General features: G+C 45.2%; 2 protein-coding genes across 3 annotated transcripts in view; one reads left to right on the top strand and one right to left on the bottom strand.

The window, feature by feature from the left end:
- Positions 1-10,810, top strand: part of DNAJC16 (DnaJ heat shock protein family (Hsp40) member C16) — a 28,997-nt gene extending 18,187 nt beyond the window's left edge. For both annotated transcript variants that reach the window (XM_045548652.1, XM_045548653.1), the window contains 9 exons: positions 101-259; positions 3,767-3,897; positions 5,635-5,818; positions 6,889-7,071; positions 7,210-7,286; positions 8,599-8,679; positions 8,782-8,880; positions 9,504-9,674; positions 10,222-10,810. In XM_045548652.1, the coding sequence (XP_045404608.1) occupies positions 101-259; positions 3,767-3,897; positions 5,635-5,818; positions 6,889-7,071; positions 7,210-7,286; positions 8,599-8,679; positions 8,782-8,880; positions 9,504-9,674; positions 10,222-10,621 (1,485 nt within the window). In that variant the 3' untranslated portion in view covers positions 10,622-10,810. The remainder of the gene's footprint in view (positions 1-100; positions 260-3,766; positions 3,898-5,634; positions 5,819-6,888; positions 7,072-7,209; positions 7,287-8,598; positions 8,680-8,781; positions 8,881-9,503; positions 9,675-10,221) is intronic.
- A 4,990-nt stretch (positions 10,811-15,800) lies between these two features.
- Positions 15,801-24,003, bottom strand: AGMAT (agmatinase). Its single transcript, XM_045548651.1, has 7 exons — positions 23,615-24,003; positions 22,376-22,578; positions 20,349-20,397; positions 19,078-19,273; positions 18,226-18,405; positions 16,730-16,814; positions 15,801-15,986 (listed from the first exon to the last, which is right to left on the bottom strand). The coding sequence occupies exons 1-7, from the start codon at positions 23,875-23,877 to the stop codon at positions 15,913-15,915; spliced, it is 1,050 nt and encodes a 349-aa protein (XP_045404607.1). The 5' UTR covers positions 23,878-24,003; the 3' UTR covers positions 15,801-15,912.
- Between the last annotated feature and the right edge of the window lie 441 nt (positions 24,004-24,444).

Below are 24,444 nucleotides of genomic sequence, written 5' to 3'. Positions count from 1 at the left end.
TTCCATCTCCCCCCAGTGACATGAGCAAGTCCCACTTGATTTGTAATTTGGATGCTGTGCTACCAATTTCATTTTCTTCCTCTCTATTATGTCTTAACAGTTGACTGCTTTTGCCCACAAAGATTATTTATCCTTTGGATATGTGTACATGGGTTCGAGAGGGGCGGAGGAGATGACAAGGCAGTACAACATCAATTCCAACACCCCCACCATCCTGGTCTTCAAAGAACACATAAACAAGCCTGCTGATGTTATCCAGGTATGTGAGAATCACCTTGTTTCAAGATTTCCTTCACATTTTATCTTAAGCCTTCATGTAAATAAACACCAAAATTGAACACAAAGTAGTTGAGGGAAAGAGAAACTGGTTTTCAATTTCTTCCTTCAGATGCACAAAATTCAAAGAAGAGTTTGTTTTTTATCTGACTTGATATAATTTTGCTTAAAAAAAAATCTTTTATCTCTAAAGTGCTCCTGTTGGAAAACCAGCAATCTTTTTCCAAAATAAATTACAAAAATTGGGCCAGGCGTGGTGGCTCACACCTGTAATCCTAGCACTCTCGGAGGCCAAGGCAAGAGGATTGCTTGAGCTCAGGAGTTTGAGACCCTGAGCAAGGGTGAGACCCCATCTCTACTAAAAATAGATAAAAATCAGCCTGGCGTGGTGGTGTGTGCCTATAGTCCCTGTAACTCGGGAGGCTGAGGCAGGAGGATTGCTTGAGGCCAGGAATTCAAGACCAGCCTGGGCAACATAGTGAGACCTCATCTCTACAAAACATAGAAAAATTGGCGGGGCATGGTGACGTGCACCTGTAGTCCCAGCTACTTGGGAGAGGATTGTTTGAATCCAAGAGATTGAGGTTGCAGCGAGCTATGATGATGACACTACTGCAACAGGGTGAGACCCTCTCTAAAAAAAAAAGAAAAGGCCGGGTGCAATGGCTCATGCCTGTAATCTTAGCACTCTGAGAGGCTAAGGAGGGAAGATCGCTTGAGGTCAGGAGTTCAAGACCAGCCTGAGCAAGAGCAAGACCCCGTCTCTAATAAAAAATAGAAAGAAATTAACTGAACAACTAAAAATATATAGAAAAAATTAGCCGAGCGTGGTGGCGCATGCCTGTAGGCCCAGCTACTCGGGAGGCTGAGGCAGTAGGATTGCTTAAGCCCAGGAGTTTGAGATTGCTGTGAGCTAGGCTGACGCCACGGCACTCTAGCCAGGGCAAAATAGTGAGACTCTGTCTCAAAAAAAAAAAAACCACTCAGGACTATTGAGGGTGTAGAAAAATAAGTTTTTATTTGTTTGTTTGTTTTGTTTTTTTGCTTTACTGGAGGAAGTAGGCTTTCAGAAAAGAAATTTGATAATATTGTAATAATCACCTTGATTCATGAGTCATCCTGAGTACCTATTATGTGCCAAACACCGTTCTAGGTGCCAGGGGTACAGCAACGAACAAGGTCAAGAGAATTCCCTGCCCTATAACCTATTGGAGAAGACACAGTCAGCATAATGTAGTCTCTTATGGTATATTACATAGTGATAAGTGCTAAGGAGGAAAATAAAGCAGGAAAGAGGAATGTAGAGTATTAGGGGAGAAGTGTTGCAATTTTAAGGTAGAATGGCCTAGAAGGCTCTCATTAAGAAGGTGACACTTGACCTGCGAGAGGTGAGATACCTTTTAGGAATCTAATATTTCTTAATCATTAATCTTCTGTAATGTGCTAACTCATGTTAATGTATTTTCTAATGTTAAACCTACCTTGGGCCGGGCACCGTGGCACATGTCTGTAATCCTAGCACTCTGGGAGGCCGAGGCAGGAAGATCACTTGAGGTCAGGAGTTCAAGACCAGCCTGAGAAAGACCGAGACCCCGTCTCTACTAAAAATAGAAAGAAATGATTTGGACAGCTAAAAATATATATAGAAAAAAATTAGCCAGGCATGGTGGTGCATGCCGGTAGTCCCAGCTACTCAGGAGGCTGAGGCAGGAGGATTGCTTGAGCCCAGGAGTTTGAAGTTGCTGTGAGCTAGGCTGACACCATGACACGCTAGCCCGGGCAACAGAGACAGACTCTGTCTCAAAAAAAAAACAAAAAAAAACCTACCTTGCATTCATGAGCTAAATCCAATGGGATCGTGATTTAAATTATGCTTTCAGTATATATTGCTGGATTCAGGTTGCTAACGTTTTGTTTAGGACTTTTGCATTCATGTTCAGAAATGAGATTGACTTCTAACTTCTCTTTCTCATGATGGGGCTTTGGCTTCATGAAATGAGTTGGGATATGTTCTCTTTCTGTTCTCAGGAAGATTTGATATAAGATTGGATTATCTTCCATGAAAGGTTAATTGAAACCATCTATAATGCCATCTGGGCCTTGAGTTTGGGTTTTTGAGTCTTATTTTTAGGAAAGATTTTTGACTTACTGATTCAGTTTCTTTAATGATTATAGAACTTTTAGGTTTTCTGGGTTTTTCAGAGTTTGCTCAATTTTTTTAGAAATTTTTTCATTTCATCTAAATTTTCAGATTTAAATAACCTTTTTTTTTTTAAATAACCTTCTGCAATGTAGATAGTGATGCCTTCTTGTTATCCCTGATAATGGCTCTTTGTGCCTTCTCTTTTTTTCATGATTGGTTTTACCAGAGGTTTGTCAATTTTATTAGCTTTTTCAAAGAACCAATTTTGGCTCTGTTAGTTCATTAATTTCTTTTCTTTTTTTTTTTTTTTCTGGAGACAGAGTCTCACTCTGTTGCCCGGCTAGAATGCTATGGCGTCAGCCTAGCTCACAGCAACCTCAAACTCCTAGGCTCAAGCAATCCTGCTGCCTCAGCCTGCCAAGTAGCTGGGACTACAGGCATGCTCCACCATGCCCGGCTATATTTTTAGTTGTTCCGTTAATTTCTTTCTATTTTTTAGTAGAGACGGGGTCTCGCTCTTGCTCAGGCTGGCCTTGAACTCCTGACCTCAAGCAATCCTCCCACCTCGGCCTCCCAGAGTGCTAGGATTACAGGCGTGAGCCACCGTGCCTGGCCAATTTCTTTTCTAATATATTAATTGTGAAATTACCCAAGTATTATTTTATCTGCATCTCAAAGTTTTGATAAGTAATATTTTCATCAATCATCCAAATTCAAAACATTTTCTTTTTTTTTTTTTTGGCCACAGTGTAAAAGTCATCAAAACATTTTCTAATCTGATAGGCTTTCTTCTTATTCAAATTGTGTTTCTTAATTTGCATACATAAAAGGAAATGTTTACGTTTCTGGTTTGCATTTTATATTGAGTTTTAGATTAATTACATTGTGGTCAGTGTGTGCTGTATATGATTTCAATCCTTTGAAATATATGAAAATTAGTAATAACAAAATGGTAATCATGCAGTTTTGCAGTCTTCCTTTAATGTTGTAACATGTTGCTTTGGGGTTTATTTTTAATTCGATTTGGTACAAATCCTGAATGGAAATAAATTTGCCTAAAATTCAAAATGATTGACTTTTTAAATTTGTCATCATAGAACAGTATACAAAAGTTCTCCAGTGGAAAGAATACTTGATTTTTCCTTTGACCCGAAATAGCCACATCATTGTTTTCAGCCCTGCATTGTGAAATAGATCACCACGTGTTTATTTGCTCAAACAGGTCTGTCTTATTTGGTTATATTACTTTAGCCATGGTCAGCCACATTACTTATTAAGCTTGTAAGTAAAGCCCATTTGCAGTGAGAAAACTGAATAAAAACCTATTGCTTCTTGGTTTTTCTATAGGCCCGAGGTATGAAAAAGCAAGCCATCGACGATTTCATCACCCAAAACAAGTATTTGTTGGCCACCAGGCTCACCAACCAGAAGTTGTTCCATGAACTCTGCCCTGTGAAACGGTCTCACCGACAGAGGAAGTAAGGACTCAAGGCTTTGCCTCTGCTTGACATTGCAACAGAGAGGCCATCCTGTATTTTACCACAGGGTGATTAAACATCTACCCTGTGACAGTCAGAATTTATTCATCATTTTATCAAATATTAACAACCATAATGGTAGTAGGATGTATTAGTCCAGGGAGCCACCGCACCAAATTATTGGATGTGCCAGCCTGGTCTAGGGGTCAGAGAAGATCTCCCTAAGATATAACACTTTAGCTGAGACCTGAAGGATGAGCAGACTTTAGCCAAGTGTCACTTTAAAGAAGCATGGAGTATGAGAGAGTTACTGTCCCTACTAGAGCATTTCATGCAGCGTGAGTCTTTGGAGGTCTTAGAAAGGAGCCATTATAATAATTAAAAAGTAAGGAAGTATAGAGTACTGAGTTAAAATAATCAGCTGGGAATTAGGAAGGCTAAAAACTTACTCAATTAAGTATGTGAAGAGTTATTATACAGAGTATCTAAGATGTCTGGAAATACAGGGAAAATATTTGTTACATGTTTCTGAGGTAAATGAATCAGTGGCTTTAAATTTAGGGCTATTTCATCTGTAAAAGGTATCTGGACATGGGAGAAAACATTGACCATATTATTTGAAAATACAACTAAAATATTGTTTAAAATAAAGAATTTCCCTATGTTACCAGACTTTTCAGATTCCCTTATAGGCTAAGAGAGAAGAAAGAATCACTTTAATTTAGACTTTCTTTATTAGACATAAAAAGAGAACATCCTGACTATAAGGACTGTTGTTTACAAAGCCTTCAAGAAATATCCCAAATCCACACGCTTCTCACCTTTTTTTTTTTTTAACCATTGCTACCCTAGAACAGGCCACCTGCCACCACGGTGGCAGCTTCCTAACTAGTTTCTCCGCTTCCAGTCTCGTGCCTACCAAACAGTTCTCCACACATCAGCCAAGTGATCTTTAAAAATGCGAGTCGGATCAAGCCATTCTCCATCTTGGGATCTTTGCACTAGTTCTCTCTTCCCAGGATGCTCTGACCGTTTCCTCCCACGGTGTACTTTATTCAGGTCCCTGCTCAAACGTCACCTCCAGTATCGCTTCCTGGCCGGGCTGTCTAATGGATTATGACTCCCACCCTACTCTGGCCTCCCTCTCTCCCCTTTTTTTCTTCATTTTTTTTCATAGCACTTGTTACCTGTCATGATAAATCTTTTTATTAGTTTTCTGTCTTCCCCACTGGAATATAAGCTCTGTGAAGGCAAGAATGTTGTCTCTTTACCTGGCATATAGTTAGTGCTCAGTCAGTATTTGGGGAAATGAATGAGTGAATGAATAAACAGCAAAACTTTCCGTTGGAACGTTGCAAAGGAAGCCTTTTGGAATGAGGCTCAGTGGCCTCTGGCCTGAGACAGGTTCGATCAGCCCTCCCTGTGGTAGAAGAACTAGAACACATGGCTTCTAAAAGGCCCTGCTGCATCAAGAACTCAGTGACCCATGTCTTGAAAGAAATTCCTAAACATCATGAAGACGTTTGGTTTGGGAAAAACATCACCAATTTGGAAAAGCGGCAGGTCCTTAATGACTTGGAAATCCTCTCTCATCAGAGACATCAGCTTTGCTTGTGCAAAATGTGTTCACGTCTATAAGATGAGCGCCTCCTCTTCTCCACCTGCACTTGCCATTATGGGTACTGGCCCTGCCCTCCGGGGTTGGTTGCAAAGTTTTCTCTTTTCTGTGTTGTGCAGGTACTGTGTGGTTTTACTGACTGCCGAGACGACCAAGTTGGGCAAACCCTTCGAGGCTTTCCTGTCCTTTGCCCTGGCAAACACTCAAGACACCGTGAGATTTGTGCACGTCTACAGCAGTCAGCAGCAGGAGTTTGCCAGCACCTTGATACCAGACGGCGAGGCATTTCGAGGGAAATCAGCGGTGAGCTGCCAATCCTTCCTGATCCCAGGCTCTTCAGAGCACACGGCACTGGATTCTGTTTCCTCCTTCCCTGGCAGCATACAGTACAGATTCCAGGAAATGTAGAAATCTCTGAAGCCTGTTTTGAAAGCCTAGTCTTAAAACAGTCTTTCACCTGGTCACTTCGCATTCTAGGTTTCAGCTTCAGGCCTCCACAGAAAGCATCTTTCCTATCAGTAAATGCTGAAGTGCATCGGTCCTTTTCACTAGTTCTTCTCTATGGCAGGCCTAGTCTTGCAGGATCCTAGCCCTACAGGTCTTTAGGCCACCAGTAATATGCTTCGGAGATTTCCCCTCCTGCCTCTTTCACTTCATCCTAATTATCTCTCCTTCCTTTCTCTTCCCTTGTCATCATTGCTCCTAACAGAATCATGAAATTCTTCTTTGACTTTTTCATCATTTTGGTAATCATGGAAAATCTCTCTTAAAAACAAAGTGTTCCTTTATTATAATACTAAGTCAGAGGTTATAGAACAAAGTCTATTGAGAAAAAAGACTTTTAATTTTTTTTTTTTTTTTTTTTGAGATAAGAGTCTTGCTCTGTTGCCCAGGCTAGAGTAAGTATCATGGGATCAGCCTAGTTCACAGCAACTTCAAACTCCTGGGCTCAAGCGATCCTCCTGCCTCAGCCTCCTAAGTAGCTAGGACTACAGGCACGCGCCACCATGCCCAGCTCTAAATTTTTCTGTTTTCAGTAGAGACGGAGTCTCGCTCTTAGTCAGGCTGGTCTCGAGCTCATTGATCTCAAGCGATCCTCCCACCTCGGCCTCCCAGAGTGCTAGGATTACAGGCATGAGCCACCGTGCCTGGCCAAGAGTTTTAATTTTTAACAAAAGCTTTGAAAAGTCACCATAAAAATAATTTCTTTTGTCAGAAAGATTTAAATCTTTTGCAAATACTTCAGACTCATCAGTATTTGTTTTTGAGCTCATTACTAATTTCACTGGACCCTTTTTTCCATCCTCCCTGAAAAAAACCAAACAACTGCATGCTTTTCAGACATCTGATGGTCTCCTCTCCTTTGCTCCCAGGTGTCTATCTTAGAAAGGCGCAACACAGCAGGAAGGGTGGTGTATAAAACATTGGAAGATCCCTGGACCGGAAGCGAGAATGATAAATTCCTCCTCTTGAGTTATCTCGACCAGCTGCGGAAAGATTCAGCTCTTCTGTCCTCTGAAGCTGTGCTTCCCGACCTGACCGACGAACTTGCTCCTGTGAGCACCATGGCCAGCGAGGACTCTGGGTCACAGTGCTGGTGATGGATCTCTGCCAAGAGCAGAGGTCCAGCAGCAGCACTGTGTTGGGGGGCGGGGGGTTCGGACCTGACCATTGTCCATTTTGTCTCTCAATAGGTTTTTTTCCTTCGGTGGCTCTACTCTGCTTCTGACTACATCTCGGACTGCTGGGATAACATGCTTTACAACAACTGGTAGGGATATTGCTAGGTTGGATTTCTTTCTCTTTGTTAATACTGGTATAATTGTTTTTATTTGAAAAGAATCCATCCTTTTTAAATTTCAATGTATACTTGATGTGGGCAAGTGGAAGAATGTTTACACATTTTCAACAACTGTTCCCCTTTTTCTTGTAGTAACTTCACTTTTTTTGTGTCTGCTGACTGACCCTTTCCCACTGGTTGGGAAAGGGTCACCCATGACTGCCCTTCACTGGAGTCCAGTGTACAGATGTACAAACAAGTCAGTGAATTAATCAGAGAAGGGCCATCCCACTCCCACTCCCCAGTGAGACCACGAGTTCTTCAAGGACAGAACCACATGTGTTATTCATGTTTGTGATTCTGGGCACCCAGCGCAGTGCCTAAGAAACGGCAGGCCTTTGATGACGGTTTTTTATGAACAAAATTTAGAACACCAATCCTAAATGAAATCTTGAAAGATCAATTTTCTTTCCCTACTCCACTCGTCTGGGCTACTTCTGAATTATTCTGGGCAGAATAAAATCAATAAAATTTAGGAAATAATTCCATAGGCTTCAGACTGTTTTTTTTTGGAGACAGTCTTGCTCTGTTGTCCTGGCTAGAGTGCGGTGGCATCATCATAGCTCACTACAGCCTCAAACTCTCCACAGACTTTTTAGTCACTGATACCTCAGCATCAGAAAGTTCTTCCATGTATACAACTGAAATCCTTTATTATCCCTTTTATTGTTTCCTTATGCAGGATTTATTAAGCACAGCCTATTATACTGAGATACAAAATCAGACTTTTAGGATAAGCTGTCTGGGGGCCCAGGCACAGTGGCTCATACCTGTAATCCCAGTGCTTTGGGAGGATTGCTTAAGGCCAGGAGTTTGAGACCAACCTGGGCAACATAGCAAGACCCTATCTACAAAAAGTTTAAAAATTAACCAGGCTAGTCCTCCATACTCAAGAGGCTGAGGTGGAAGTTTGGCTTGAGCCCAAGAGTTCAAGGTTATAATGAGCTATGATCATGCCAGTACACTCCAGCCTGGCTGACAGAGCGAGAATCTGTCTCTAAAATAAATAAATATAATAAAATAGAATAGAATAAGCTGTCTATGAATTAGTACACTGAGGAAACAATCTCTACCTTTCCCTCCACCACCCAACACCAAAAAAAAGCCTCTATTTGCATGAAATTAGAAAGTGTTTATTGATGTGAAATTTTTTGGAGATTTTTTTCTTCTTTGAGCTGGAGAGAAGAAACCTAAAATCACAACATCCCATGTCAAGCTAATAAGTTTATTAACTCGGTTTTAGGCGGGAAATGATGCCCCTCCTGTCCCTGATCTTGTCAGCCCTCTTCGTCCTCTTCGGCACTGTCATGGTCCAGGCTTTCAGGTAAGTGCCCCACGGCTTCTCAGCGTAGCGCTGAGGGTTGAGTCCCAAACCTCCATGGTGGTTTGTACACTTTTTGTGTCAAACTCCTTTTTTTTACTTCAGCGTCGTGAATGATGAGCAAGAATCAAGCCCTCCAGATAAAGATGACGCCCAAAAGAAGGCTGGGAAGGCTGAGCCAAGCTTCACCAAAGAAAACAGCAGGTTTCACTAATAAACTCCAAACTCCCCTCCCCTCAGCGCCTGACCGCAGGCCGTGTGGTTGAACAAAGCAGTGTTGGGATCTCTGGTAGACAGAAGAACTCCGGCTCAGCTTCTTGGGTGTCAAACGTGGTCACTGCTGGCTAGTGTTTACGAAGGCCCTTAGGTATTTAGAAACAGCACCGACTTACACTCTGGGACTTCGTTTCCCGGTCTCAGATTTAACAATGAAGGCAAGAAGCAAAGAAGTATGTCAGGGAGCAGGTAGAGTTGCCACAAGCAGAGAATGGTTTGTCACCATAACTGCTGATCAATGTGATCAGTTGTGAGCGCACACCCTGGCCTCTTGCCAGGGCCTCTGAGACAGAACAGAGTGCGTGGTGGCTGCCGTCTTCATTCTGTCCCAACACGACTTCTACACCATCTGCAAGGCAGCATCAGAAGGGCTGTTTGTGGGCCAGGGATTACCCAGTCAGGCTCTTCCCCAGCTTGCCGATGTGTGAGACTCAAGAATGTTAAATAACATATCTAGTCTGGTTAGAACATAGCATTTTCTTCCACTTGTTCCTTTTTAAAGTAATAGCTTTCCCCTATCCTGATAACAACTCCTCAATGTTTCTCCACAGCAAGATTCCTAAGAAAGGCTTTGTGGAGGTAACTGAACTCACAGATGTAACATACACCAGTAACTTGGTACGCCTGAGGCCAGGCCACATGAACGTGGTCCTTATCCTGTCAAGTTCCACCAAGAACAGCCTACTGCAGAAATTTGCTTTCGAGGTCTACACGTTCACTGGGTGAGTGTGTGTGTGTGCATACGTGTGTGCACGCACATGTGAGGGAGGAACCCTGCACGTTTGTGTAAAGAGGGGACTGGAGGAGAACTGCCCTCCCTTCCTTTTTGGCTGATCAGGGCCTTATCCACACAGCAAGGTGTTGGCTATGACGTTTCTAACCCAGACATCGAAGCCATCATGAGAGGGACCTCTTTCCCACTTGACTTCGTGTTCTGTTAGTTCTGAACAGAAGAGCTAGAACTCAATGTTATTCCCTGAGCCCTTTCAGAAAACTGACTGTTCTCTAAGCCTTGTGTATCTTCCAGAAGCCAGACACTGAGAGTGATATAAGTTATACCTAGCAGGAAATGGGGGAATGGGTGACCGAAGTGTCACAGCTGTTATAGAGACCCTCCTTCTCCCACAGTAATTTTTCATTTTCTCTGTGTTCAGGCCCCATCCAACACAAAGACTTTTCCTGGTATTTGAAATCTCACTGGGGTATTTGTTTTCCCTGGAATTAAATGTGTTAGAAATATATTGAAACCTCATTCTATTATTCCTACAGGAGCAACTGCCTACACTTCTCCTTCCTGAGTCTAGATAAACACAGAGAATGGCTAGAATACTTACTAGAATTTGCTCAAGATGCAGCCCCGATCCCAAACCAGTATGATAAGCATTTCATGGAACGTGACTACACTGGTTACGTGCTGGCTCTGAATGGCCACAAGAAATACTTCTGCCTCTTCAAGCCCCAGAAAACAGTCCAAGAGGAGGAAGCCCTGGGATCATGCAGTGATCTTGACTCTTCCCTCCAGCCGGGTGAATCTCGAGGGAAATCTCCCAGTGGCCTTAGATGCAGGCCCATCAAAGAAAAACTGAGCAAGTTGTCCTTATGGATGGAACGCCTGTTGGAAGGCTCCTTACAGAGGTTTTATATCCCATCGTGGCCTGAACTAGACTGAGAGGATTTCAGAAGGAGATTTGAACTCTTCAGACTTTTTAACATGCCCCTGTGAACAGGTATTTTCAGGACTGAAACTATCACAATGAACAGAGTATAGATGTTAGATTGCTCTTCTAGAACAATGGCTAGAAGAATCTTTCCTTTGTCCTGTTCTAACCTAGGAGTGAAAAACACCACAGGTTTGAATTCTCTCGATCAAACTATATTTTCCTTTGAGTGTTTTTTTCCTCATTTGAATGCCGTACTATTTAAAACAGACTGCTCATTCCCTCTTCCTTTGTCGTCCCTGTCACGTGCTCACCTGACCCTCCCTGTCCTGTCTCTTATGTTGGAGAAAAACACAGGGCTCACGCTTGCAGCAGCACCTGAACAGACCCTCCTGAGCCTGTCCCCCGCCCCCACGCCCTGCCCCACCGCCCTGGCCCTGCTGTGCTTCTGCCGTGGCGCATGCTGTTGACACTGGCCAGCCCACAGCAGCTTCTAGCCCTGCATCTGCAAAGAGGCCTAGTTCCAAACAATCTCACATTTCATGGTTGTTCTGGGAGTAAGTGGCTAAAAGTATATTTTGGGGGTATCCCCCACAACAATTTGTTGGCCATGGTTGAAAAGGAAAGGGATGAGTGGGGGTTCTGCATGTGGGTTCCCAAGAAAAGGGAGGCCCGGGCAGTGGCTGGAGCAGAGCAGCTCTGCGAGCCTTGGTGAGCCACCCATCCGCTGCCTCCCAGCACTGCCTGCGGCCAGGGCAGGGGTCTGCGCAGCAAGAAGTACTGTAATGACTTTGAACCCTTGACATGTATGCTTTCAGATGCCTTTCTGCCTCCGTCGATTTTAGGGTATGGATATTAGGAGCCATAACTTATAATCGTGTTCTCTGAGTATAGAGATAAGCTGCTATAAGCCAGTAGATGTTAAACTGAAGAGAAATTATTCCCACCTGCTATGAGTCGGGCTCAAGGAACCTCTTCACTCCACTGTGTCTCTTTAGTAAAATATCAGACATGTCTTTGTATCAAGGAACTTACAATTTCTCAGCAATTGTATTTTGAACACTCTTACCCCAAAAGTGCTGTATCTTGAAGTCATCTTTTGTGACACGTGAGCCAAGACTTGTTCTGGACTCCTGTTTTACAAAAGGCTTTCCACTTCTGGCCTATATTTTGATGTCTCATCTTAATTGTTTTCACTCTTAACTTACAACTGCTGCACCAGTATCAGGGTGGGACTGACCGCCAGACCCGAGCTTGCTGAGCTCCAGTGTATAACGGACCCCCGGCTGGATCATACCAGCCAGTTGGAGAATGTAGGGTAAAACCACCAATGGAGTCTGGACAACGTCAAAGAGTGGTCTGATCAAATGTCAAAGCAAATTGTCCTTTTGTAAAGTGAAGGGTGAAAATCAGTGGTAGAACAGTTACTAAGTTAGTATTTCTTTAATCATAATTGCTTTAAAGTAAGCCACTTGGATCCTGAATAAATATTGAGCTACAGTGGTAAGTAATAAATTATTGAAGCCCAATTAGTTTTCATGGAGTTTATAGCTTTATTGAAAAATAAAGAAATCACTGCCAGGCTTCATTCTTCCATATGATCCTCTAAAAATGCTTACTCTGAATGCTGTAGTTAGAAATGGTCAAGGAATTCAGCTGAGCGCGGTGGCTCACGCCTATAATCCTAGCACTCTGGGAGGCTGAGGTGGGAAGATCTCCTGAGGTCAGGAATTTGAGACCAGCCTGAGCAAAAGTGAGACCTGTCTCTACAAAAAATAGAAAAATTATCTGGGCATGGTGGTGCACACCTCTGGTCCCAGCTACTCAGGAAGCTGAGGCAGGAGGATCGCTTGAGCCCAGGAGTTTCAGGTTGCAGTGAGCTATGATAATGCCACTGCATTCTAGCCTGGGTGACAGAATAAAACCCTGACTCCAAAAAAAAATTAGCTGGGTATGGTGGCACACACCTGTGGTCCCAGCTACTCGGGAGGCAGAGGCAGAAGGAAGCAGGACTCCTTGAGCCCAGGAGTTTGAGGTTGCAGTGAGCTATGATGATGCTACTGTACTCTATCTAGGGCAACAGAGCAAGACTCTGCCTCAAAAAGAAAAAAGAAATGGTCAAAGAATTCATCTGGCTTCTTTACACACCAGTCCTTAAAATTATTTTCTGGGTCTTTCGTGGCCAGGTTTCTCATAAGAGTAGTGTTTAGATTTGGTGGTAGGTTTAATTTCAGTTACTAATGAAATTCCTGACTTTAATTTCTTTTTTTTTTTTTTTTTTTTCGAGACAGAGCCTCACTCTGTTGCCCAGGCTAGAATGAGTGCCGTGGCATCAGCCTAGCTCACAGCAACCTCAAACTCCTGGGCTCAAGTGATCCTTCTGCCTCAGCCTCCCGAGTAGCTGGGACTACAGGCATGCACCACCATGCCTGGCTAATTTTTTCTATATATATTTTTAGATGTCCATATAATTTCTTTCTATTTTTAGTAGAGACGGGGTCTCGCTCTTGCTCAGGCTGGTCTTGAACTCCTGAGCTCCAATGATCCGCCCACCTCGGCCTCCCAGAATGCTAGGATTACAGGCGTGAGCCACCGTGCCCGGCCTAATTCCTTTTTTTTATTTTATTTTACTTGTCTCCTTGCACTGAGCACCTGCCTTTAATTTCTGAAAACCAAAAACTCCCCAGATTTGTTCATTTTAAAAAACTTTGATCATTAAAATATAAAAGGCACCTTCAGGGCCGGGCACTATAGCTCACACCTGCAGTCCCAGCACTTTGGGAGGCTGAGGCGGGAGGATCACTTGAGGCCAGGAGTTCAAGATCAGCCTGAGCAACAACACAATGAGACCCCGTCTCTACAAAAAAGAAAATAAGAAAAATTAGCCAGGCGTGGTGGCACATGCCTGTAGTCCCAGCTACTGAGGAGGTCGAGGCAGGAGGATTGCCTGAGGCCAGGAGTTTGAGGCTGTAGTGAGCTAGATTGTGAGACAGTACTCCAGCCTGAGCAACAGAGTGCCTGTCTCTTAAGAAAAACAAAGAAAAAGCACCTTCAGGCAGTCATACCTTCCATTTGCACTAGAAAAAGAAAGTGGTGATGAGATTGACAATATTTCTGCCAAACGTTTCAGTCCAAAAATTCTTCTGCAGATCCATTTGGGGGCTGGTAGATTTGTCCCCTGTGAGGATGCCAGGGAGCTTTATTTTAATTGAACTTCACCCTTTACCATCCAAGCCTTTCCTGCTGAATGTTGTTTCCATAAATTTGTTTACTTTTATGTCAATGGTGTGAGCTGTTGTCTTGCTCAGCCAGTGCCACAGTTTCTTTCTGATATATGTAATCACACAAGACCCAATTCCAGTTCTAAGTTAATGCCCTAGTCTGAATATCAACACCGATGTTTTCAGAGGTGGGTTTCTCTGGTTAATACAGACTATGCATCATGTTTAGTAGATGGGGTGAAACTGGCCTAAAACAAGTCTTTGTAGAATACCCATGCACATTTCAAAAATACTGTTTTATTGCTCAGGTGATGTTTGCACAATTTTTCTAATACAGAGGTCGTAAGCTCAAACTAAGGAATATTTCAGTGAGCAAGACGACTGCCCTACCTAACTTCCACTAGGGCCATGATCTCACCACCATCACTTACGGACCATGAGAATTTGGCTGTAGTTTTCAGATAGGTTGATTTCCTCCTCATTTGCAGCCATTCATACTAGTACCCTTTTATTTATTACCATCCTAATCAATTTGCAGCTGTCATCAATACAGAAATGTTTTCCTGATATAAAAAGAAATGGGATCTGACTTGTGTTTTGAGCGATTTGCTTTGTTTGGCAATAGGGATTGGAAGCAAACACTCAAAACCTTTTCTTTAAAAAGTGGAATTCTGAACAGCTGATGCAAAACATCTTTACAGATGAAATGTAGTTCACATCCAAGTGTCTGACATTGTCCCCTGAAAACAAATACAGTGTGGTAGCTGCTGAATCTGTTCAGTTTGTCCAGTGGGTAATGATATTTGGGAGACATCTAAAAAGAAGGTGAATGACTATTTTGCACTTTTGATACTCTTAGCAACAAATAACTTATTTGGCAAATTGTGTCTTTTTTATGTTTTGGGTGTTTTTTTGTTTTGGGTATTTTTTTTGTATTGTGAACAGGCACTGAAGCTGATGTTATTTTGTTTTAAGAATGTAACAGACTGGAAACAGAAATAAACTATTTTAATGTGTGATAATTATGGGGTAGCCCTTGCATTGCAAGATGATGATTTTATCATGGACGCATTATCAACAAAACTGAATTTGCATGTAAGTCAACACATTCTTGAGATCACAGCTTAACTGCAGATTTCAGGAATTGTTGTCATAGAGGGTACACTGGCTTGAAGAACAGATATTGCAAAACTGAGTCTTGTAGGAAGTTTCATTAAGGGCTTGCCTGATGTTTTCTGATTTAGAAGACATTTAGTGCACCCTCCTGGGCTTTTGAGCAGGAAGTTTCTTTATTAGAACCTCAATGTTAACTTTCTTTTGAACTTATTTATGTTCACAAGGGTCCTAAAATCAAGATGCAGTCCTAATCTCCTCAGAGAAGATGTATTTTAAAGGAAGATACTATGGAAATATGGAATGTTTATCCAGTATTTTTTAATTTCTTTTATTTCATTTTTCCAATTTTTAAATAATTTTGAATGAAATTTTCCATCCCCTTCCCCTTTATCCTCCACCATCTTTTAACAAAGGAAAAAAAAGTAGTACAAGTGCTTCACTTTTTTTTAAGTTAATCCAAACTCCTTAGAAATGTTAGCTGTTTGGGCCGGGCATGGTGGTGGCTCACGCCTGTAATCCTAGCACTCTGGGAGGCCGAGGCGGGAGGATTGCTTGAGGTCAGGAGTTTGAGACCAGCCTCAGCAAGAGTAAGACCCTGTCTCCACTAAAAATAAAAAGAAATCAGCTGACAACTAAAAGCAAAAAAATTAGCTGGGCAGGAGGCTGAGGCAGGAGGATCGCTTGAGCCCAGGAGTTTGAGGTTGCTGTGAGCTAGGCTGATGCTACGGCACTCTAGCCCAGACAACAGAGGGAGACTCTGTCTCAAAAAAAGAAAAGAAATGTTAGCTGTAACATAGTAAAACTCTATTCAGTAGAGTTTTACTGAATATCCCGATTTCATAGCCACCGAGGAGACTTTTAGCAGAAAGTTTTATTGTCATAAACGCTTTCGTACTCAGATTGCTCACTCATAAATTCTTGGGACTCTGTCAGCAGTGCAGTCTGTTTTGTCTTGAAGAGAAGACTCAGACGGTTGTCACTTTGGGGAGAGCACACAGCATCTCAAACAGCAGGTTGGCCGCCAGGAGGGCAGTGTTCCCTACGAGGAAGTAAAAGCTGAGGTGAACAGGGCACGGACCACCCCGCAAAGCCAGGGCTCTCGGGACCGCTTCCCTTCGTGCCTCCTTTCCCAGAGCCCTGACTTGCGTCCTCCTGTCTGGGCCGCCCACCCGCCTGTGAACATGCTTTCCCTGGCGTTGTACCTCCACCAAGCATCATTTGGAAATCATATTTTAAAATTCAGAAGGTTCTTTGTTTACTCTGAGCGCAGATTCTTCCCAAAGGGAAACCTTTAGTAATGGCGTGTGCGGTATTTATTACCTACCCTCTGAGCCTAATAGGCCTAACGCTGAAGCTTAAGATTTTTCTACATTAAAATTACTGGGATGGCATCTACTTTGAAGATCTTAATCAGCTAACTCCCCACTTGATAAATATTAATATATGTTATTTATGCTTTAGAATTCACTTTTCAATGAAATATCAAAGGAGGATGGAACTGTGCCACCCTGTCACTAACTGCAGGGGGGGGCAGGGTTCTCTTCTGCTGGCTGGTGGGCAAGCTAATAATACTTAGCTACCTCCCAGGGGGTTTGTTAGGGTTAATTAGCTCATGTGTGCGCTATGTGCAGTAATGGGTTCATTTTCTTCACTGTTGGATGTGCTCAGCAGGTTCTCTGAATTGTATTAATATAAGGGGACCCATCCATTTTCTACTTATTAACTATATGAATGTAATTTAAACTAGCAGCTGCCCACGGATCAGTCCTCTTGCTTACTCACCAGAAAGATCATACGGTGGAGAAACTTCCACAAGATCACAGCCCACCACGTTCAGGCCTTGACAACCCCGGATGATCTCCAGAGCCTGTCCAAGATCAAGACTGAGCTGCCCACAGCAGTAATGGTTCACAGTGAAAAGTGACCAGTAGTGGCTTCAGTGGGTTGCTCCCACACGTGTCCACCCTTTGACTTGGAGCTGTTGGCTTTCCCTCCATAAGCATTTATTAACTACCAGAGGCACACATAACTAACGCACAGTCCCTGCTCCTGAGGGCTTTATAGTGTGAGGACGGAGACAAGTAAACCAATCAGTTCCATGTCATGCTTTAAGGGCTTCAAGAAAAGCAAGCCCAGAAAAGTATAAGCACAGGTAGCAGCCTGGAGAGGTGGCGTGAGGCTTCCTCAAAGTGGAAGTACTTAGTTCACGGGATTGGCCAAGCAGGTGGAAGAGCATTCCAGGCAGAGGGGAAGACAAAAGCAAAGGCATCAAGATAGGAGAGGTGCAAGTAGTTGGATGTGGCCGGAGGATGGGATAAGTGAGGGGGGCTGGTAGGAAGAGAGTGGGCTTGTCTGAAAGGGTTCCCATCCTGCAGACAAAAAGCCCAGAAAGTTAAGCAGAGTTTCAGAAATCCCTCTGATGGCAACAGAGAAGGACTTCAGGAGAGGTAGTTATGCCCATCCTCCCCTCTTAGAGGATGTAAGACAGTTGATTCCGTTTAAGCAGCCTTCATTTGCTCACAAATATCTTCGACTACCTACTCTTTATTTTATTTATTTATTTATTTATTTTTTGAGACAGAGTCTCACTCTGTTGCCCAGGCTAGAGTGCTGTGGCATTAGCCTAGCTCACAGCAACCTCAAACCCCTGGGCTCAAGGGATCCTTCTGCCTCAGCCTCCCCAGTAGCTGGGACTACAGGCATGCGCCACCGTGCCTGGCTAATTTTTTCTATATATTTTTAGTTGTCCAGCTAATTTATTTCTATTTTTAGTAGAGAGGGGGTCTCACTCTTGCTCAGGCTGGTCTCGCACTCCTGACCTCGAGTGATCCGCCCACCTCGGCCTCCCAGAGTGCTAGGATTACAGGCGTGAGCCACTGCGCCTGGCCTATTTGGGTGTTTCTAAAACTCTTGGTAGCTAATGCCATTGCATGCACTTTTTAAATTTAACTCTCAAAAGGTAAGTTTAGTGTTCTTAAGAAGGGGTACTATAATATTGTCCCCATGAGCCAACTACACATGGCCTGCAGGCAGGAAGACCAAATAAAGGACTGCTATAACACATGCCAGGTAAGTGAAGGCCCTTGTCAAAATCAGTCACTCCTCAAGGAGGGAGTCTGCAAACTACTGTCAGCCATGAGGACGCCGACGGCCTAGGTGCTCTGCTTTGAAAATCCTATCCTGGTTCCTCACTACAAGAAGACTCACTACAAGTGCCAAGAAAGTGGGGTGCAAAGTACCCCCACCCCCAAGAATCTTCACTGGTGGAGCTTCCTTACCTGACTAGGGGTGAGACCAGCAATTTCAGGTGTCCCTGTCCCTGGGGCATAGGCAGGATCCAAGGCATCGATGTCAAAGCTGATGTAAATGGGCTTGTCTCCCATCTGCTGCCTCACTTCCCCCATCAGAGGCACCAGTGACTTCATCCAGCAGTCTTCAGCCAGGACCACGCGGAAGCCCTGGGGAGGCCGGGAGGGAAGAGCGGGAGGTCCAGGCATCTGCATGGCAGCACTGACCGGGCACTTCCTGTGTGCCACCCCCATGCTCAGCTCTTCGCGTGCACGTCATGTTTGGCCCTCCATTTCCATGAGGAGGGGACTACTGTCCCCACTTGACAGATGAGGAAGGGAGGGACAATGCCTGGTAAGGAAGCAGGGTCAGGGCGGACCTCAGAGTCGGAGTTAGAGAGAAGCTGGCTAGCACCTTCTGGATGGCTCTGTCCAGAAGACTGGCCGTGACGCTCTAAAAGCAAAAGAGTTGGGCCTTTCCTACTGGGGTCTTTTCCTGTGTGCTTCCCTAAGAGCTCTTCTGCTTAGTGGGCATGAGGATGGGAACTAAGAAGGTGGCAGCTCACCTTGGGTTCCAACCTTCTCATCTCTTGTCCAAGCCAGCAACATCTGAGCAGTGGTTGGTTTCTGCTTCTCCCCCCCCCCAGTGACTGTCCCCCAGTGCCTCATGAACTAACCTCCTCACACATCTCTGACCCATGTGACCCTCCTGATGCAAACCTCCCACTCTCTGAACTTGATTACTAAAGCCCCTGTCGGCTCCACAATTGCCAGTGGGTAGGCAATGGGAAACAAGGTGCTTTAGGGGCCAGGGGCGAGCGGGAGGGGCACTCAGTCTGTCACCTGGCTCCAGTTGTATCTGTAGGGATCCAAGGTCATAGAAGGGCCACGGATGCCGATCTGCACCACCCTCTTACAGTCCAGGAGGCCCTCGTCCACGCACCGGCGGAAGGGCGTCCCGTGATACAGCTTCTCTCCTAGGGCCTTGTCGGCGGTGTCCGTGTGGGCATCCACGTGCAGCAGCCCCACAGGGCCATACCTGAGGACAGCAGGGCACCTCAGAGGCCAAGCCTCCCTGTGGGGCCCTAGCACAGCCACCCCTCATGCCACCAAACCTTGATGACAATTCATAGCCACAGAGGGGCACCTGGCATCAATTACCTGCCTTGCAATCAGTTTCTGTCTTCAACTCACTTAGCAGCTCAGAGGAACAATAAACTCAGAGAAGTCAGGCAGAAAATAGACATGTGCTTTGGCTGCCACCCACTACCTATCACCCAGAATTTGCTTCACTCAGAGACAGAGCGGGCAGAAGGATGAGAAAAAAGAGTGGAGGCTCGGAGGTGAGCTCGGCTGAAGGCTGTACACATAAGCCACCCTTCTTCCAACGGTGGCACCGAGAGGAAGCTCCGACCCAGCTCTCCCTCCATAACCTCCATCAACCCCTACCCAAAATAAACAGATGATCCAAATCAGTGGGAGGCAAGTGCAGCTTTGAGAAAAGACCTGCACCCACCCACCCACAACCAGAATGCTGCCCACATGCTCCTGCCATATACAAATCCTGGAGCTGCCACCCTCCGCCTCGGCCCTTCTGTCTCTTTCTCAAATTAAATTGGCCTAATTAGTCAATCCCCGGTAAGACTTCCACTACTGGAAAATCAGTCTTCTCACTGTCTGGGAAAGGGGCCCTGTCAGGAGAAAACAGGGCCTCTGAGCAAGCTCCTCCGTTGTGCCTGTCAGTATTTGTATTTGGCAGTTGAAACAAAACAGAAACTGAAGTTAAGTGGGGTTGTGTATTTCACTAGGGGCTCATCTTCCAAAAACAGAGGCAGGCTGGAAATGCTGAGCATGCATATCACAACAGATCTAGGGCAAGGGAGGGCGGCTAGAAGTGTTAATAATAAATTGTCCTGGCTTCCAGCTGGTGACTGACAGAGACATCTGGAGTTCAACCTTAACTTTGATCCCCAGAAGCCACTCAGTTGGGAATGTCCTATCACCCCCAACAACCTGAGCCAGCAGCGGTCACCCGATGCCGCGTACCAGCAAACAACTCATTCCCCAGCTCTGGAGTTTGAAATTTCGCTTGGGCCAAGCCATTTGGGACTTACTTTTTTGCCATAGCTTGCAATATGGGATATGTGATTGTGTGATCTCCACCTGCAAAGAGAAAAAGAAGAAAACATCTGGAATGTGAATAGGATTATTACATAGAACTAGGATTATTACATAAGATTAGATTTACCCAACCCTGCCACCCTTTTAGACTGAGGAATGGTAACCACAGCTAAAATAAGATCTTGTTCATTGGTGGGATGCTTAAGATGTCCCTGTTATTTAAAAGAGGAGATTGGGACTGGGCCAGGTGGCTCAATGCCTATAATCCTAGCACTCTGGGAGGCCGAGGCAGGTGGATCATTTGAGCTCAGGAGTTCAAGACCAGCCTGAGCAAGAGCGAGACCCCGTCTCTACTAAAAATAGAAAGAAATTATATGGACAACTAAAAATATATATAGAAAAATTAGCCGGGCATGATGGCGCATGCCTGTAGTTCCAGCTACTCGGGAGGCTGAGGCAGGAGGACTGCTTGAGCCCAGGAGTTTGAGGTTGCTGTGAGCTAGGCTGACGCCACGGCACTCACTCTAGCCCGGGCAACAGAGTGAGACTCTGTCTCAAAAAAATATATATATATATATACACACACACACACATAAATAAAAGAATAAGTTAGACAAATTGAGACTTACAGGTAAATGCCTAGAACAGTTCTGTCCAATAGAACTTTCTGCGATGATGGAAATGTTCTATCTGCACTAACCTATGTGGTAGTCACTAGTCACATGACATGTCACTAGTCACATGACACACATGTGACTAGTATGACTGAGAAACTATTTTATTTTAATTAACTTTAATTTAAGTAGCCACATGTGGCTTGTGGCTATCATATTGGACAGCAAAGACCTAGGAGAGTATTCCTATCGATAATTATTAATAATAACAACAGCTAACATTTATTGAAGCTTAAAATATGTAAAGGCATGATTCTGGGTAATTCATATGCAATTTCTTTTTTTTTTTAATTGAGACAGGGTCTCACTCTGTTGCCCGGGCTAGAGTGCAGTGGCATCATCACAGCTCACTGCAGCCTCCAACTCCTGGGCTCAAGCGATCCTCCTGCCTCAGCCTCCTGAGTAGCTGGGACTATGGGCGCACACCACCACACCAGGCTAATCATATGCACTTTCATTATATGCCCCTCACACAGTGTAGTGTTATCATTCCCATTTTACAGGTGAGGACAGGAAGCATCAAGCAGTGCATACAGTGACACAGCTAGTGAGCGGTGGAGCTGAGACTTCAAACCCTGCCATCCAGAAACCATCCTTCTACCACTATGCTATACAGGCTAGGCCCTCTAATTTGGCAAAAATAAGTTTGGATATTTAGAAGAAGGTCCCTGTCATTTTAACTATTTGTGAAGGAGATAAAAAGAAATACTACAGTGAGAATGGGCGGTCAGGAGAGGGACATGGGGAAAGCTGCCCTACAGACTGATGGGGACCCTGACCAGGACAAAAATGCCCCTGCAGTTCTCCTTGCAAATAAAGTCATTAGAAACATTGTCTTTGAAATCGCTGGAAAGGTCCCACTGGCAGCCTTCTCCAGGCCTGGGATCAAGGGCTGCAATGAGGGTGGGACAGGGGAGGCACTTGCCAGGGTACAAAATGTGAATGGTACCAAAAAACTTAGTATCAAGAAAAATACTTTTTTTTTTTTTTTTTTTTGAGACAGGGTCTCACTCTGTCACCCAGGGGCCTACAGCAAAAAGGAAAAATCAGGAATATTTATCCTGTTTAATTGATCTTGCTTGTTGACTTTTTTGGCACCCCTTAAATTTTGCACCAAAGCAAGTGCCTCACTTGCTTCACCCTAGTCCGGCCCTGTCGGTCATGCTACTCCAAAATTTTCAATATCCTCTACCCAGTGATTAAAATAAATGAATTAAAATGTTCTCTTTCCTCCTGTCTCCATATTTGCAGTGGCTGGCCAGGGAGAAGTGGCTGTATTCAAGCTCATGATAAACAAACCCTCAGTGCAGAGAACTATTACAGCGGCCCTTGCAGACTACTGTTACCCAAAGTCAGAGGAACACAGCCAGCTGCTACAATTTTCTGGTAGGCCTCTCGAATTAGCCGGCAGCTGTCCTGAAGGTTGTAAAGATTGACGTTCACATCGCCCAGGTCTGCGACCATGAGGGACTGGAAGGGGAGGGCCCCCGTGCTAGGGTTGACTGTCCGCAGCATCACTGACTCTTCCCGGATTCGCCGAGGTCCAAATCTGGAGGAGGGAGAATCACCCTGTCAGCCGTCTGCAGGTGTACAAAGGCCCCACCTGAGGCAGGACTTCTCCCCTCAGCACTGTTGACATTCGAGGCTGGATGGTTCCTTGTCATGGGGTATTGCATAGTAGGATGTTCAGCAGCATCTCTGGCCTGTACCCACTAGATGCCAGCAGCACCCCTTCCCCAAGTTGTAACAACCAAAAATGCCTCCAGATATTGCCAAATGTCCCCTGGATGCCAAACCATCCCCTTTGAGAACCACTGATCTACGCTGTATATGGAAGAGATGAAATAAGGCACAGATTTAGGAGTCCACTCATCCTCACCAATATACTAAAAGCATCAGACAATGTCATAAGCTCCCCGAGTCTCAGTTTCCCGATCTGTAAAATAATAATGTTTACCTTACCCTGTGGTTGTAAGAATTAGATGAGATGATCTATGCAAAACACCTTGCACTTAGTAAACATTTAATAAATGCTGGCTTTCATAATTCAGACTGTTACAATCAGATGTAATGTTGCTGAACTGAATCAGGAATACGCTGGTGTTCAATAATTAGAAAAACAGATTTTACTTCCTCCAATTTCCTTTTAGGAAAACTGCCTTAATTTGAGCATTTCTTGAGTCAGGTGACATCTAGAGGATTTGGGAAGGGGCAGCCAGCTTCTGTTCTCAAATGCAAGGTCACCTGCTGCTGTAAGCTGGCGGGAATAGGGGTACCCACAGTCGCCAACCCAGCAAGGCCCCTGGATGGGGACTCGGAGAAGGTTTGGGTACTAGAAGCCCTTCCTGACAATGGATAACACCAGGATGAGGGAGGACGTGCTCTCCCATGTTGAGCTCTTCAGGTTGCTCACTGAGGAGCCAGAAAATCAGCTGTCTTAAATCATAAGGGGCATTTTGGAGCCGGCCCCCAGCTTCAAACCCTACCCAGTGTGAGCAGAGGCACCTGTCCTGGCACCTTCCATGCCTGACAGCTAGTAGGCTGTCCCGCCACGTGGCCCCCAGCCCTGCTCTCCCGGGCCTTACCTCGCCCCGGGTCGGTTGGAGGTCCCGATGTCCAGGGGCACCCCGACGAACGCAGCGTCCAGCCCCTCGGGGGAGGCCTGCACGGGCAGGCGCATCATGGAGCAGACGCCCACCGGCCGGGCCACGAACTCGGAGCTCGGGGGCTGGTTCCGGGGGGCGTCGGAGGCCTGGCCGCGCCGCGGGTCGCAGAGCCCCGCGGCAGGACGGGCGCGCACCCCTGCCCTCGAGCCCCGGGCCCAGCCGGACGTCAGCAGCCGCAGCATGTCGCCCGCGGGCCCGTGCCCGACCGCTCCCCAGCCCGCGAGGCCGGACCGGGCTGGTCCCCGGAGCCCACAGGGCGAGCCTCCCAGCGCGGGAGCTGCCCGGGCTCAAAGGGCAGGGGCGCCCCGGGATCGGATCGAAGGCGGGGGAGGGCCCAGGCGCCGGCTCCCTCCCTCACCCTCTCCGGACTTCAGCCTCTGGCTCCTTTGGTCGCCGGAGCCAGGCGGGGGGCTCGCCACTCAGCGCCCCCGCACTGCCCAGGGGTGTCTGCGCCCTGCGCCCCTAACACCTGGCCTTTGGCAGCCTCTTCTCCCATTCAGAGTAATATTTTTAAAGCGTAAACGTTTGAAGGGGAAAGACCTTTCTCTATGCCAGAGAAATGGGAAATGTATTTTTTTTAAAAAATAATAATCTATTAAGAAATGTGTGGGGGTGGGATTTTCAGGAAGCAGCAAAGCCTTTTTAAATAAACTTTTAAAAAAAGAACTTAGAGGTGAGCTGTAGGGAAGGTCACAGTGCCAGTGAGCCGGCTAATGTGCTGACCTCTTTATTTCTAAGGGGAAAAAAAG

Source organism: Lemur catta, chromosome 3 (genome assembly GCF_020740605.2).
Source record: "Lemur catta isolate mLemCat1 chromosome 3, mLemCat1.pri, whole genome shotgun sequence".
Lineage (NCBI taxonomy): Eukaryota > Metazoa > Chordata > Mammalia > Primates > Lemuridae > Lemur > Lemur catta.
The sequence above is the reverse complement of the archived record's forward strand: the minus strand, read 5'-3'. Positions and strand labels throughout refer to the sequence as shown.